Genomic DNA, 15610 nt, shown 5'->3' on the forward strand with positions numbered 1-15610 from the left:
GGGAGACTGCTAAGAAGCTACTTACAATGTAAGTGCAATGCAACAAACACTGACTTCACAATACAAAACCACAAGTCTCTTAATTTTTACAGATCAGGAAATGCAAATTCAAGGGTTTCTTCCTTTTTTTCTTTTTAATCTTCAAAACTCTATTCTACTTGCAGAAAACTATCCTTACTGCTGATGAAAAACATTCAAGAGCTGGAACTAGTGATAACAATTCAGCAAAAGATACTATGATAAATAGTTATGTTAATGGCACAAGAAACCAGCAACACTTTGAAAGCTAATCTGACTGTAATAGTTAATGTTTGCCTTGTTTGGCTCTAATAGTCTAAGTGCTTGCTAAATGCTAACACATTGCATCCCCGGAGCTATTTAAGTAAGGTGTGGATATGACACTAAGGGACATATTTTAGTGGTGGGACTTGCTAAATCAGGTTGACCACTGTGACTTTGAAGGTCTTTTGCAACCTAGATTATCCTACAGCTGCCATCAAAATAAAGTATTAGAAGAACTGGAATAAAAGAAGGTTGCCCATAACATTTCAAAAGAAGTAGCATATATAGAATTTCTTGGAAGTTTATCTTCAAGTGTTACATTGGACTACAGTTCTTCAAGGTATGCAAGACAAAGTAAGAAATGAAAAAGGAACTGAAATCCAGCTTGGTCATAGTAGGTCAGTGCTTCATTTAACAGAAGACCTACCTCTCTCCTAGCTTGCATAACTTAGACATTAAAAGTACAGAAGAATATTAGTAATATTAGGCCCTGTAACAGGGCCTAAACAGCTTAACTACTTACAAAACAAAATGATCAGGGTCAACACAATAAAGGATCATTTTCTGGTTATTCTCTCAACAAGCTCCCCTAAAAAGCAAGAAAACTTGCTGCTCTGACATTCCTTTTCTAAAAATGACCAAATTTTTAAAAACCTCGAATAGTCTTTTTATTCTGTACTTCCAAAAGCAATCGATTTTAGGTTATCAGCTTCACAGAATCACAGAATTGTAGGGGTTGGAAGGGACCTCTAGAGATCATCGAGTCCAACCCCCCTGCCAAAGCAGGCTCCCTACACCATGTCACACAGGTAGGCGTCCAGGCGGGTCTTAAATATCTCCAGAGAAGGAGACTCCACCACCTCCCTGGGCAGCCTGTTCCAGTGCTCCGTCACCCTCACTGTAAAGAAGCTTCATAGCAGTACTTCAATAATTCATTTATTTATTTATTTTTAACTTTTATTCCATCTCACTTAGTGAGTTCTGGATCAGTCAGGAAAGACTGAAGAGAATGAATGAGAGACAAGCAACATCTTTCCCCTCCAGCATGTTTTGTACAGCAGAAGCACATGCACATGTTGTCTAGTAGGCCACACATTGAGAAAACATCAAGAAGCTTTTCAAATAAAATTTGCAGATATACAGTATCAGAGGAAACACTGACTTGGAAGACCACCTGACTTTCTACTGCTATTTCAAGATCGAGGAGAAAAATGATGATGGGTTTCGTAAACAGAACTGTAGCTGCTGCTTAAGTCTATGAGGATTTAATCACAACGCTTTTTGCTCTGTCTGCTTATTTACCTGCTATTCACTGGGATTTCAGAAAGGCCATGAGAGCAAGGTGTGCACATGGGTACAACTGCGCACATCCCGTCTTTTTGCCTAACCCGCTAGAGTCCTGACCTGAAGCTCATCAACCCAGCCCAAACAGGGCTGGACTACACAGCAGCGTCTGTGTATCTTTCAACCCCTGAATAGGGCTTTCCAATCCAATCTGACCTTGGATCATGCTGAGTAGAAAAAGTTCCATAACAAAAGGGAAAGTAGTAATGGTAAGTACATCTCCTTCTGCTTCTTCCTTTTGCTTTCTCCTTTAATATCCACAGAGCACACAAGTGAGAGAGCAATAATAAGCGTCAGAGAACAGAGCAAAGTAAAGAAAGAAGACGTTCTGGCAAACTAAAGGTAACGATATTGAAACAAACTGTAGCTAAAAAAAAATGAAAACCGTTTTCTTTTTTTCCCTACCCCCCCTCCAAGCCCTTTTTCCTCAGCTGCGAGATCTGTTTAAATCCTGACTGCCACTATCAAAGCAGAATGACACTAGTTCAACTTAAGCGCTTGTGGCATTCCCCTATTGCTAGTGACAGACAGGTCTGGGTTTGCTCCCGAGCTGTAAGCAGGCTTCAGCTCTATTGTAACGGACCTATAGACCATAGCCTGATGAAGAACATTAGACATTTGAGTTTCAGAGAGTTCAACTAAGGGGTCATCCCAAACAATAGAGCATCAAAAACAGTCACTGCTGGAGAGAGCCTGCATGCACAATAGCTGTTTTTAAGAAGCATCGTTCAAAAGACTGACTAATTACTAGAATTTAAAACTGTTACAGCAAGCACAACTTAGTCTTCCAGACTGTTTTTCCCTACTTTCATCCTAATCCAAGCACCAGAATGAACCTTAAGTTAAAATCACAGCCCTGAGGGCAAGAACTGAATGCTGTTCCAAATCGCCTCCCTACACCAACACCTAATTTTACCAAGCCTGCAAATGCTGGCAAACAATGCCTTCCAGATGTAACAAGGTAGAACAGAAAGTACTGCATCTTCTCAGAAGAGCTGAACCTTTTCCCTTTATTATGGCCAACAACTTAGAAATGAAACTGACATTTAAAGCGTGTTCATTAATCAACGCAATTAACGTAAGCTCAGCTAAAGGAATCATTACCTCAAAGGCACTGTTGGAGGTCTTATTTTTACATTTTGGCTAAAAACAATCGCGTTGATAATGAGGATGTATTAAGACATTTATTTAAGCATCACTTTCATGTTAAAACGTTCATACCTGCATGGTCTATGCTGAATGTGAATCAAATGCATCTAACTGATTAATTCAGTCCAAACTGTATTTAGAAACAATCCTTAGACTGCAACATTAGCAATAATAGCTAAATAGAGCAGCAATAGATAAAGCATGAAAATAATTTCTTCTAGCATATTCAATCTTGGATTATTATTCTCCTTTAAGGATCTGAACAAAACTAAGCAATTGTTGGAACTGCATTAGTACAAGTATTTCCTTTCGAGGAAAAAACAAAACAAAAATCTCCAAATTCATGCCAATTTGAAATGCACAAATTTCAAACCACACAACTTACCACATGCACACTTGGGCACTAACTGCTGTGTACAGTTAAACGTGAATGAAAATATAACGAGCCTGTGATTTAATGGATTACAAAAAACGGTGTATTGCACATCATTCCTGACACGCACTTAGCTCTCGGAGTTGATTGATTTCCTCACAACTGCAAGTAATCCCTTCTATTGAATTTGATGAATGAAACGCCCCAATTTTCTTCCCCCCATTTTTTGTTGTTGTTGTTGTTAATCTTCCAGAACAATAAACAGTAGTGGTTTAGAAATAGTATCAACCAAAGAAAAAAAAAAATAGAAGAAGAACAACTAACTGTATTTTTACTTTCCATGAGACCCCATTAGCCACCAGGTACCAAGCACGTGCACAAAAGCCCAAGCAATTTACAACTATATTTTTAATGTCTGCTACATATATTCCCCACAGACCTTAACTGAAGTAACCTTCCCTCAGGCAAAACTCAGACCTAACAGATGGGCCTTATACCATGCCCTTGAGGGTCAACAAGCGGTAGTTGTGTCTGATCAACAGGAGCTCATTGCAGAGTTACAGCACCTCCACTGAGAATGCTCAGCGTCCATTCCCCAGATGTTCAGTACATACGCAAAGGACCCAGATGACTGCAGCTAACATCAGGGGAAATGACTTGACAGTTCCTATAATAAATAACCTTATCTTGCAACACAATAATTTTAAAACCAACACAGATTTCAGGGAATATACGCTGCAGTATTGCTAAAACCAACACTTCAGAACAGACATCAAGCCACACTAAACGTGACTGATTAATCTTCTAAAATACATAGTGCTGATCAAGTCGTAAAGCATCAAATCTACAGAAGATTGCCTCTGACTAGATGAAAGCAGAATTAACATTCCAGAAGCCAAATGCTACAAATTTCACTGGAAGCAGGTGAATATTTTAAGGATTTAAAAAACAACCTGCTAGTTTCTTTAGCTTCACTAGCCTGTGAAATACCTTGTCATTTCTACATGAAGCTTCAGCTATTTTGTTCCGATCCATCTTAAAGATGACTGAAGTGGAAGACTCAGGGAATAAATATATATAAATATATATACAAATAAATAAATAAATAAAACAAGAAAAACCCCACTAGGATAATGGAAACAAAACAACAGACATCTCTTACAACAGCTTCAAGGGTTAAAACATGGAATTCCAACAGAAAAGCTTTTACAATGTGAAACACCAAATCACAATTAGGGACTAATCCCAAAACAAAACAAACAGCATCAATCCGGATCATTCAATTACAAATGCCAAATCAAAACAGAACAAAAACTGAAAGGAATGAAATTGAGGTGCTTAGTGACACATCAGAGCTCTACATTATCTTCACACTGCTAGGAAAAGTCAAGAGAGAAAAGGTTCACAAGCTTCCCAACCGTCTATCCCTTTCCAAAACAAGTAGAAGTCCGGGCACAGAATAGATCACATAGCAGCTTTTCTGCTTTTTAAAAGCCAACAAATTCCGAAGATATTTACACTATTTCCTACAGACTTCCCATGTAATCAATATTTAAGTGAAGATTAATCCTCACAAAGCTTGAAAATGAGCAAGTGATCAATCCTGAGCTCCTACCCTTGACAGAAAACTCAAGCATCTGTCCTAGGATGTTTTTTTTCCCTAACATATCTATCACCTCCAAACACAGGATCAATTCTCCAAGAAGCATCACCTGATTAACTCTTATTTCATGTTCTATTCAACAATAGGATCCGTAGATCAAAGGTGCTAAAAACTGAAGCAGGAGACAACTTCAGGCATACAACTGACCTTAGCACTTCACAACTTAACACCCCAAATTACTAAATTGGCCCTTAAGTCAGAACAAGGAAAGAATAAATTCAAATGGTTTTGCTTTAAGATTCAACAGTTGCTGACTCTCAAGGAATATTACGTAAACTTTACTAACAACCTCTTCACAGTGGTTATTCTATCAGAACATCAAATACTAGGATTACCAGTATTCAGTAAACATAGTGCTAAGCACAGCTATAGACACGCGTCCAAGCAGATTTAGATTTCCTTGCATTATAATCTCCAAATGATTACACTAAATTAAAAGTGAGATTAAAACAGCTCACAAACCGAGAGACCACCATGAGCCAGGAGGATGGTGAACCTGAACGCTCACCTGATCTTTTCAGTTCTCCTTCCTGTCTTTGGTGAGTTTGATAAGTTGTTTACACAAACAACGTATATGCTTCCACTACTGAGTTTCTAGAATTATCAATTTAATTCTCCAAAGCATTTGTGCTCCATAAACAAATTGGCTCCCCATATTTTAACGGACGCAATTTGACTGCAGCACAGAAATGCCATAAAGCTTTGGAGCTCCTGTAAGTGCATTTTGTTTGTTTGCTCTTTCATTTATCCAGCAAGTAATCCAGAGACAATCTTCAAAGCAGACAGGAAACAGAACTACCTGCATTTCTAACGAGTTTTTTGTTGTTGTTTTTAATTGTCTTTAAATAGGAAATAATTTCTTGGTTGATAATCATCGTGTTACTGAAATTAAGAAAACCTACCACCGGTAAGAAAAAACTAGTGTATGTACATAAAGCACAATCAAAGCAGAAACAGACTGCAGAACGCTAAATGCCTAAAAAAGAGAAGAGTAATCTGCATAGCAACAAGAAATGAGCATGGATAAAAACAAGCCACAACTACATGAAGTGCAAGTTTATCACTGTGCTCTAAGATAGTATCTTCTGTTCACACCTGCTTTAGCAACTCCTATCCATAACGCCCCCAATAACCAAACAGCACAACTGCACAGCTGTTCAGAGGCAAGGGAAGAAAAAAACTAATCAACACAAAAAAAAAACAGTAGATGTCACCAAAATTATTTTGTGAAAGTGAAGGGGAATTAACCTAGCAAGTAAGAAATGCATTCTAAAAACACTAAGGTAGTGAAGGGAAAGAGTAGTACTTGGTGATACAGCATTTTCCAAAAGCACCTTCAGGGTCTTTCTAACTTTACATGAAAAGCAACAATAAGGCTTCTTTTCGAAGCAGTTACTAATTTCAGAGTAAAGCTGTTTCTAGATTAGGTGTAAATACCAAGAAAAGGGAACGGTATTGCTAACACTTCATTTTGACAGTATTAGACCAGGAGAAAATAGAAAAGCTTTTCAAGACAGAAATCAAAGGAATTTAAAATAGCAAACATGTAGAGGAAACAAAACACAGCTGAGGAAGTGTGTTATGAATCACCAACTCTCCAGAGCTGCTTCCATTCTCCTGGATCACCTACTTTGATTATCTAGATTGTCAGTCACAGACTATTTGGGCTTAAGCATTTGCAGAACAAATTCAGGTTACCTGCATGCTACAGCTCTAGTGATCAACGAATAACAAATATCATGAGGAAACCTGGAATGCAAAACGTCAGGAGAGCAGTACAAAGTAGAGCAGATTTAACATGTATGTTTTGTGATACGGCAGCAATGACTACATATGCAGAAGCATTACATATATCAAGAAACTGTAAGTGGTTCTACGTTAAAGATACAAGTAACACTTTCATTTCTGGGAAACCATTTATTTCCAACTTGATCATCTCTTTGGAGAGTCAGGAAACAGCAACAAGTGGTCTGTAATTTAAATCTTTACTGAAACACATTCAGTAGTAAAAAGAGCTTTTTTTAAAGCGTGCTTTCCACTTTTGAGAACCATGTTTAATACTACATCTAATCAGTAGTGAAGTTAAAAGCCTTCAGGTAAGGTGTCAAAGAATTGCCACCATTTGTCACCAGTACAGTCTCATTCTCCCAGACTCGGGATGGTTACTCTCACCCCAACCACCGAACTCAGAAAACAAGCAGACATCAAAACGAACTGAGAAAGAAAGACACCAAAACTCCCCTTCCTATTTCAGTTATTCCTCCTATGCCAGGTTAGGTTTGTCTTAAAGAAAGATACAGTCAGACACTCTTTGAAGCACCAACTAAACGCTTCACAGAAGAGCCATTAACTCTCACAGTAGTAATCAAGCATCGAAAGCAGAGAAACCAGAGAAGCAGAACTCCAGTAACAGATTCAGTTTGTAATAGAAAGATCTGGAGGTGTGACTTCGTTCTGCTGGATGCTGAATTAAGTACCACTTGTATAATTCATCTAAGCCACAGTTTGGCATTCAAGCCAGCCTCAGGAAATCTACCCGTGATGTGACAGAAGTAGTTCTGTTTGAAATGAAAAAAATGCACTTAGAATTCTCTGCTTACTGCTGCTACTGAAATTGTTTTCCTTGGGCTTTGAGATCTTTTCTATTTGGAGCCTGAGTTACAAATACAATCAACTGTAACAATCAAAATAAGGATTCTACTGCAGTTTTACAGGGACAACTGGTAATCTGCACAAGGTGCCGCGTGGAATAACATTAACAATAAGCAGTCTCTCTCTATGCTGTACACTTATTAAAGTACAGTTAAAAATGAAAGAGCAACTGTCCGTGGTGCATCCACAACTACAGGACTTCTACGATGGTATCGAATCTTTCGCTTTTATATCACTATCACAGAACTCTGCATATGCCCTCAGTAACACTCCATTAAAGAAAGCATCCATTAAAACCAAACAACCGAAGACATTTTGGAGAAGATATTTAAGGCCTTACATTCTAGTACAGAGAACTGCAGAGTGAAGAAAAGGGGAGGGGTGGTGGGGAGGAGGAAAGCACCACCACACCTTGACTGAGAGGCAGCACACTTCTTACCTCAATGATTTGCTTTTTACTTGTGCAAAATCACAACCGGAGAAAGGGAAAACTCTGCTTTAACACACCACAAAACGAATGGCAGGTAGCAGGCATGATAACAAAACGTTTACTCTTCACTTTCTAAGACAGAAATATCTCAACACATCCATTTTCTAAGCATGAACAACTTTGGACACCAGGCATACAAAGTGATCAAAATGAACCAGTCATATTAAAAAACATCTGCAACTTTCAGAGTTTTCTACAAGTGGCACTTTAAAAATACAAAACAGCCAACGGAAAGCCTTGCTGTTTGCACGAGGAAGTTCCTTGCTCTCCCCTGCTGCACAGCTTAGCAGAGTTTACGTTCCCATCTATTTCAAGGATTCCCCACAATTATCTGCCTCCTCTACGGCAGGCACTGACTCCTCACTTCCAGCAGGTTCAGATCTCACAGTTTCCTCAAGTTATTACACAATTCATCTCCAAATGTAACAAGAAATTCTGCACGCATCTCACTTTTCTCCCCTTGCTGGAAATGCCTCCAACGTTGCATCCGCTCCCTTCTAAGTCACATCCACACTTCTCACCCTGTAGCAAATTCCTCTACCACTGCCACACCTCGGCCATGCTTAGACTTATTCTCATACTGCTCTCTTCCATGTCAGCTCTGTACATTGCTCATTCCCTCACCACTGTTATCAAACTGAACAGCATTTTGGCTTCGCTATTAAAAAAGGGTGTAAGCATATTAAAGCTATTGGAAAGACACACAGATCTGAGTAACAGTGGCTACATCAGAATATTTTTACTGCATCACCCAGAGAGTCAGCTTAACCCATGAATGAGTAACTCCAGAAATGAATTACGTCACATCGCTGCCAAATGGTCACTCAGGCCGCATGCAATGCACAGTTTAAGTGGGCAGCGGAGAGAGAGAATAAAGCACTGCAGTTCCTTCCACTACTGCTGGGAAATTCCCTGAAGTTCCTCACCAACCAAAACCCACATTCAAAAGTTACCGGGCTTTATGGTGTCATAAAATTCAACAAAATACACAGACAAATCAAGCACAAATACCACCTATCTCATACAAAAAACATTTCTCTCAAGTTCTGTGAAGGGTATTTAAATAATACTACAACAGTTCATTAGACCAACCTCTTTCATCTAGTCCACAAAAAGGCCTCACGTTAACCACTCAATTATATCAAGCGATGTCTCTAGTAATAAAGATAGTACCTGTTGAATATACCTAGGCTGCTATGTCTTTCTGTCAAAAACTATTTTCTGCACTGCATGAACAGAGCAATTACAGAAACAGGAGTTTTATTTTGCAATTTGAAAGCAAATAACATCAACAAGTACAGGCACAACACAAATACTGAGCAGAATTTTGGAGTCTCGGGTCTTCACAGCCCACTGTAACACAGCAGCGTTACGTACACTTAAGAAAAAAAAAACCAAAAAACTAATGACTTAAACACCTTGCCATGTTAATGAATGATTCTTCATTTCCTGGATAGGAACATGTGAGACTATGCAGCAGAGAGGCCTAAAGCACTTTCTAATCTGGTCACACGGATACATGAAGCACACCTATTAGTACCATATGCCTTCCTGATTATATTTCAGTTTTACTGTTCTGCCTTTATAAATAACACTCTTACTATTCACGTGTGGCTGCCCAGCCAGCCCTGAAAATTATTCACTTCTAAAGGTTTACAGACAGTGAACCTTCATAAACCTTACATAAGAACTGTATTTAGGTCTTTAAAGTATTAACATTTTAAGATCAATCTACACATCAAAAGCATGAAGAAACTTTCATTATAAATAAAAGAAACCTAGGGTTAGATTCTGGATTTTTCAAATCTAAATCTCTTAGCAGTCAACACGTTTAGTTTCACTCTGCCTCATTCCATTCCAGAAAATGAACAAACCCAACAAAGACCTCAAGTTTTATTATTAAAAAAACCCACCTTCCTTGAAAAGGCTATTTTCAAGATCAAGTGAAGAGCTGCTCACTTCCTAAATGGAAACAGAATAATAGCATTTCTAGAAGTATTCTACAAGTCCAACGTTCAGTTAGGTTTCCTTGAATAGTATTTCAATAAGTTTTCTTAGAAAGTCGAGGCTTCAGCTGTCATGCTGACAGTTCCTCTCAGTCAGTAATTGACTTCATTGGTGAAGAACAACAGAGGTGATAAAACCCCCAACTGTCTGCCCTGTGAAAAAGATGAACAATACTTGGGGCTGTGACCGATGACAAGATGGGTCCAGCAACAACTAGTTATGTTTGGCCTATCAGCCGGTCAGGTCAATGAGCACCTGGGCACAACAGCTCATGCATACCCCTGGCTGCAAAGTACTTTCTTCCAGTGCCTCTTCCTTGGTCAGTAAGAGGATGCCCAGGGAGGTTGTGGATGCCTCGTCCTTGGAGGTGTTCAAGACCAGGTTGGATAGGGCTCTGGGCAACCTGATCTAGTAAATGTGTATGTTTGGTGGCCCTGCCAGGCAGGGGGGTTGGAACTACATGATCCTTGAGGTCCCTTCCAACCAGGGTCATTCTGTCATTCTGGGATAGAGCAAAGAATAAACTCCTAAAAAGGCTGAAGATCGTGTAAAAACAAAAGACCAGAGGTAACCTCCAGGCAAAGGAAAAGAAATAAAAGGCAAATTCACCAGGGTGGGAAAAAAAAAAACAACCACTTCATACAGCTTCATTAGCTCAGTAATTTCTGCTGCACGTTTTGTTAGAATTGTAATCAAACGAAATCTGAGAAAATTTCAGTGAAATTTCAGCTTTAATGACACAACCATAATAAACTTACTGCTAAATAAAATACCGAACTGATTTCAGTGATCAAATGTTAAGTATTTCTAAGTAAATATCACAGTTCAGCAATAATGCATCAGTGAGCTGCAAGCACACCCTCACTGCATTCATATCAGCTGATTTATACTCAAATCCACGCATACATGTAGGCTTAGTTTTGCAGCCCAGTGATGAACTCAGCTGTTTCTGTAATTAACTGAATCATTACTCTCGATTTTAAAGACATATGAAACGTTTCTCAGCATTGTAGGAAGGCGTCCTGCTCCAGAGAACTGAGCAGAAAGGCATCCATCCTTTCAACACTTATCTGAAGCTAGAGAAAGGCATAGGAAAATTACCAGCATTCACACGCTGGTATTAGTCTTTATCTGGAGGATCACTCAACCTGAATGCAGATTCTTATCAGTGAGATATGAGCTCACTCAAAAGCAGTGGGCAAGCTTTAGCACAGCAGTGGGAACACAGCTCCAATCCCTGGAATAAAACGCAACGGGTATCTGCAGTCATTCCAGACTTTGCACTGAGCTCTCATTACTAATACCACTGAGCAGAAAACACCACCTGGCTGTTCTAAATACTGGTGTGGGGTTGGCTTTTTTCGTTTCTGTTCTTGGGTCATTTTATTTTGGGGCGGGGGGGAAGGTGTGGAGAGGAGTGTGACCTGTTAGAAATGCAGTACCAAGTGAACTTGCATTTAAAACCAGCTGACCAAAATTCAGCTCAAGTCTTAGGCATCAATATTCAACATCAGATTTATTTTTGGTTTTGTTTCAAATACCTACGGATTTCCTACTGTCACGCTCCAAATTATTTATTCTCTTTGATTAGCAGATGTCTCAAAACAGAATCAAAGCATTAGTATTAGAAGTAGCTGAACAGTAGTCATGTCTTGATTGCATGCAAGATTCTCATGCTCAAATGTCACATCTGCAGTTTACATCGCAGTTCACAACGCTAAACCAAAACGAGACAGACAATACATTGAAATCAGACAACGATGATAAAGATCGTAGCGAAAGAGGAATTCGATCACTTAAGGAATTCCAGGCCTTCACCACACCCTCTTATTTATTCAAATTTGCTAAAGAGGAAACAAGAAAAAAATCCCAAGCCTCAGGGCATAATCTGAATGTTAGCAAACCTGCCTACAACAGGAGAATCGTTACCGAGTTCACCTTTTTAACACCTTCCTCTTGTTTAACCAAAGAATAAGAACTGAAGCACAGCAGATCATTTCTTCACTCAGAGGTCATTTTACCACACAACAGTCCACAAGACAAGACGATGTCAACTTCCTTAGGTCTTCAGTGACAAAACTGGAGTCTCCATTCAGGACACAGGCAGAAAGTAGACATCAGAGTGCTGTACAAGATACTGTTTTACAGAGAACATCGCTGAGCAGATATCAATCTGTCATAGTTACATCGTGTAAATCTGACCTGCTCCCAGGTTCTCCCAGGTACTCTACCATCCCATTGTGAACACTCTTGAGGCTTTTCCATGCCTCCCCTACCACTGGCAACTGCCTGCCCAGCTGATCACCCTAAGGACGCACATCATGTTCCAGCTGGCTTCTAAGGGGCAGCAGTAATTACCACTGATAGGCCAAGGGACCTGTTGGACTACGTGTAGCATCACTGTTTTTGCTGTCTACCCCAAGGCAGCAAGGAATGTCATCAAAATGAGCTTTTCTATCACCAGAAATAACAAATGGCAGTTTGCGTGCCGTGGTTCTTTTCCTACTCAACTCAAGCAGCAGGCTATGAAATTACCACGCAAAATTGCTTCTCAGTATCTCTACGTTTTCAGCGTGGCCACTGAAGACAAAACCTTTGCAAGATAAAAACCAAAAACACAGTCCTAATTTAAAACTACTCAACACAAAAGGCTCCTGCAACTGACTCTGCTCCAAAGGTACTGGAAAGGAGCAACGAAGAGCACACACACAGATTTGATTGTGCCACTATAACAAGAGGAGCCTGCAAACAATGACAGAGAAAGAAACTAGTACAGCAGCTCTGAAGTGTGTGAGCAAGACGTAACGGGGCTGCACTGTCAGAAAACCCCTGCAACTGATTCCTGTTATTTCCTTAACCTACAAATTGAGACAGACTCACAAGAGATCAAGCTGCAGTGCAGAGTTTCATTTGGTAGAAAACAAGAAGTGACGACCCTAAACCTCCACCACATACCTGTTGTTTCCCCAGAAATCTACTCCCACACTTATGTGATTTCATGTAAAAATCCACGTGAAAACAGAGAGAAGAAGGAAAGAAAAAGAAAGAAAAACTCGCCACCTTCTTATTTCACAGCAAGTCTGAAGGAACGAAAAAAATCCCTTTAGTCCTCAAGACTCAGAAGTCAGGAGGAAATGAAAAGCATGGATTTAAAATTCGTTTTTAATTTTTCCTAAGACTTTCAGACCCAGCGCATGGTTTGGGGAACTGACTCACGAGGGTTTCATTTAACACGTGAGGCTGGACCTAGAAATGCCACGCTCCTGCAACACGGGCGTTTCCCCATCTACTCAAATTTAACCTAACACATCAACAAAGCACGTAACCTGGACCAAAACTGATCATCTTTACGCTCAATAGCAAAACTATCTTCAAAAAAGGAACTATTATTATTTTTGTACCAACTACCGCAAAGCCCAAGGCTTTCTTAAAGCCAAACCTAAAAAGGCAAAGAATAAAAGAAGTTTCTAAAACTATTCTGAAGCACTTAGCAGTAAAAGAACCGACAAATTCCACTCTTTTTTCCCCCCACATCCTATTTTCCATTAGGCTGTATTACATACGCCCAAGAAAACCACTAGGCAAGCCGTGCTCCTAGAAGTGCCCAACCTCTGGGCTAAACGCGACCTGGGAACTGGGCTGTGCCGTCCCTCGAGCCTCAAGCCGGCAACTACAGAAATCATCCACATTTGGCATTAAACCATTCATCCAAAAATGACTAAGTCTCACACGGCTGGGCTCGGCTTCATCCACAACACGCTCAGCCAGGGCGAAGGGCCGTTCCCTCGCTCCTTTCAGCAAGGTGGGATTTTTCCCTTGTGTTCGGCGGTTTCCTCAGCTCGCCGCCCGCAGCACGTACACCCGCAGGTACGGAGCGACCACGGCACAGCAGGCGCGGTACGACTACGGTATCGCAGCGGCATCCCTCCGGAACCACGCCGGAACCGGAGCGGCCCCAGGGCGCGGCGCGGCCGACCGCCCCCGCCCGGAGCACGCAGCCCCCCATCCGCCGGCCTGACAGCCCCGCGGCCCTCGGGCGGGGCGAGGCCCCAGGACATGGCGCCCGCGGGCCTCCCGCACCGGGCACTGACCTGTCCTCCGAGTCCATGCGGCTCAGCGGTTCCCCGTCCGAGGACATCTCCAGGCTGCCCCGCCGCCCCCCCGACGTGGCGCTGCAGCTGCTGCTGCCGCTGCTGCCGCCGCCGCCGCCGGTGCCGTAGCCCTCGTCGCCGCCGCTGGACACGCTGCTGGAGCTGCTCCCGCCGCCGCCGCCGCCGCGGCCCAGCCCGCCCTCCTGGCCGCCCCGCGGGCCCTTGGGCTCCTCCTTGGCGTCGGCCTCGCTGCTGCCGCCGGGGCTGAGCGAGCGGGTCTCGTCGCTGCAGCAGCCGCTGCTCGTGCTGCTGCTGCCCACCAGGCTGCTCTCCTCCTCCTCGCCGCCCTCCTCCTCCTCCTCTTCCTCCTCCTCCTCCTCGTCTTCGTCCTCCCCGTCCCCGGCCTGGCTGGCGCTCTCCGGGCTGGGCTCCGACATGCTCTCCGCCTCGCCGTTCAGCAGCAGCAGCGACTCCGTCTCCGCCGCCGAGGACGGAGGCGACGACGAGGAGCCGACCCCGGCGACGACCGCAGCGACGGCCGCCGCCTCCTCCTCTTCCTCAGCCGCGGCGGCCGCCGCCTCGCCGGGATGCAGCCCCTCCGGCTCCGCCATGTCGCTGCGAGCGGCCGCCATGGCGCCTGCGAGTCGCTGCGAGCCGAGCCGAAGCCGAACGGGGCCGAATCGAGCCGAGCCGGGCCGTGCGCGCGGCCGGTAGGCGCGTGCCCCGGTTCGTGTGTGCGCGCGGCCGCGCTCCCCCCGCCCTCGCCCCGCTCAGCCGCACAATCGCGCGGCGGCGCGAGCCGCAAAGAGGAGGGGCACGAACCGCCACCGCCGCACGCGCTACGGAACGAGCCCGGGGACAAAAAGCTTGTGAAAGGCGGAGCGCGGGACGGGGAACCGGGGATCGGGGATCGGGGGGTGCGAGGCGGCCGTTAACGCCGAACCGCCTCTGAGGCGACACTCGCGGTCACGGGGCGGCAGCGGGATCGGGGCGAAGAGAAACGCTGAGCCAAGATGGGAGGAACGGCGTGTCTCCTCAGGGGAAGGGAGAGAGGCCCCTCCACAAGGAGTGGGTCAGAGTGTGAGTGTGCCCTGTGTGAATCGCTAAAAGAGAGAGCTGGGCTGGGACACAATGGGACAGAAGGAGGTTTTCAGTGGCACTGGCATCAGGAGAGTGTCTGAAGTGTGGCCTCACACCTCCGTTGGCTGTAAGAAGCTTCCAGGCTGTGGCGTGGCCAGGGCTGAATGCAAAACGCACGTCACTGCCCGAATTGGAAGTAAAACCTGAGTTAAATGTGCTAAAACCGAGGCAGTTGGCTAATATTTTCCTCATAAACTCAGGCCGGGGTTTGGAGGAATGAGGGCTGCTAAATTGGCTGAGTTGGGAACGTTGCCATCTGAAGAAGAATAGATGGGGAAGAAAGATGAGCAGAACGACCGCCAATCACATACAAGACTTCAGAACAAACTATTAAATTAATAATTAATGACAAAATCATTTTAATATTGGAAGAAAAGGGGATGAAGTTTACTCGAGGCAGATCGTGCTTTATTTTGCCT

General features: G+C 43.1%; 1 protein-coding gene across 10 annotated transcripts in view; it reads right to left on the minus strand.

Moving 5' to 3' along the window:
• The window catches only part of AEBP2 (AE binding protein 2), a 49076-nt gene extending 33734 nt beyond the window's left edge, over window positions 1-15342 (minus strand). For all 10 annotated transcript variants that reach the window (XR_014944660.1, XR_014944662.1, XR_014944663.1 and 7 more), the window contains exon 1: window positions 14052-15342. Coding sequence is in view for 6 of the 10 variants with exons in the window: in XM_085543152.1 (XP_085399278.1) it covers window positions 14052-14683 (632 nt within the window). In the remaining 4 variants the exon portion in view is untranslated. The remainder of the gene's footprint in view (window positions 1-14051) is intronic.
• Window positions 15343-15610: the final 268 nt, after the last annotated feature.

This window comes from Coturnix japonica, chromosome 1 (assembly GCF_054131305.1).
Source record: "Coturnix japonica strain WE chromosome 1, WE-NBRP24, whole genome shotgun sequence".
Classification (NCBI taxonomy): domain Eukaryota; kingdom Metazoa; phylum Chordata; class Aves; order Galliformes; family Phasianidae; genus Coturnix; species Coturnix japonica.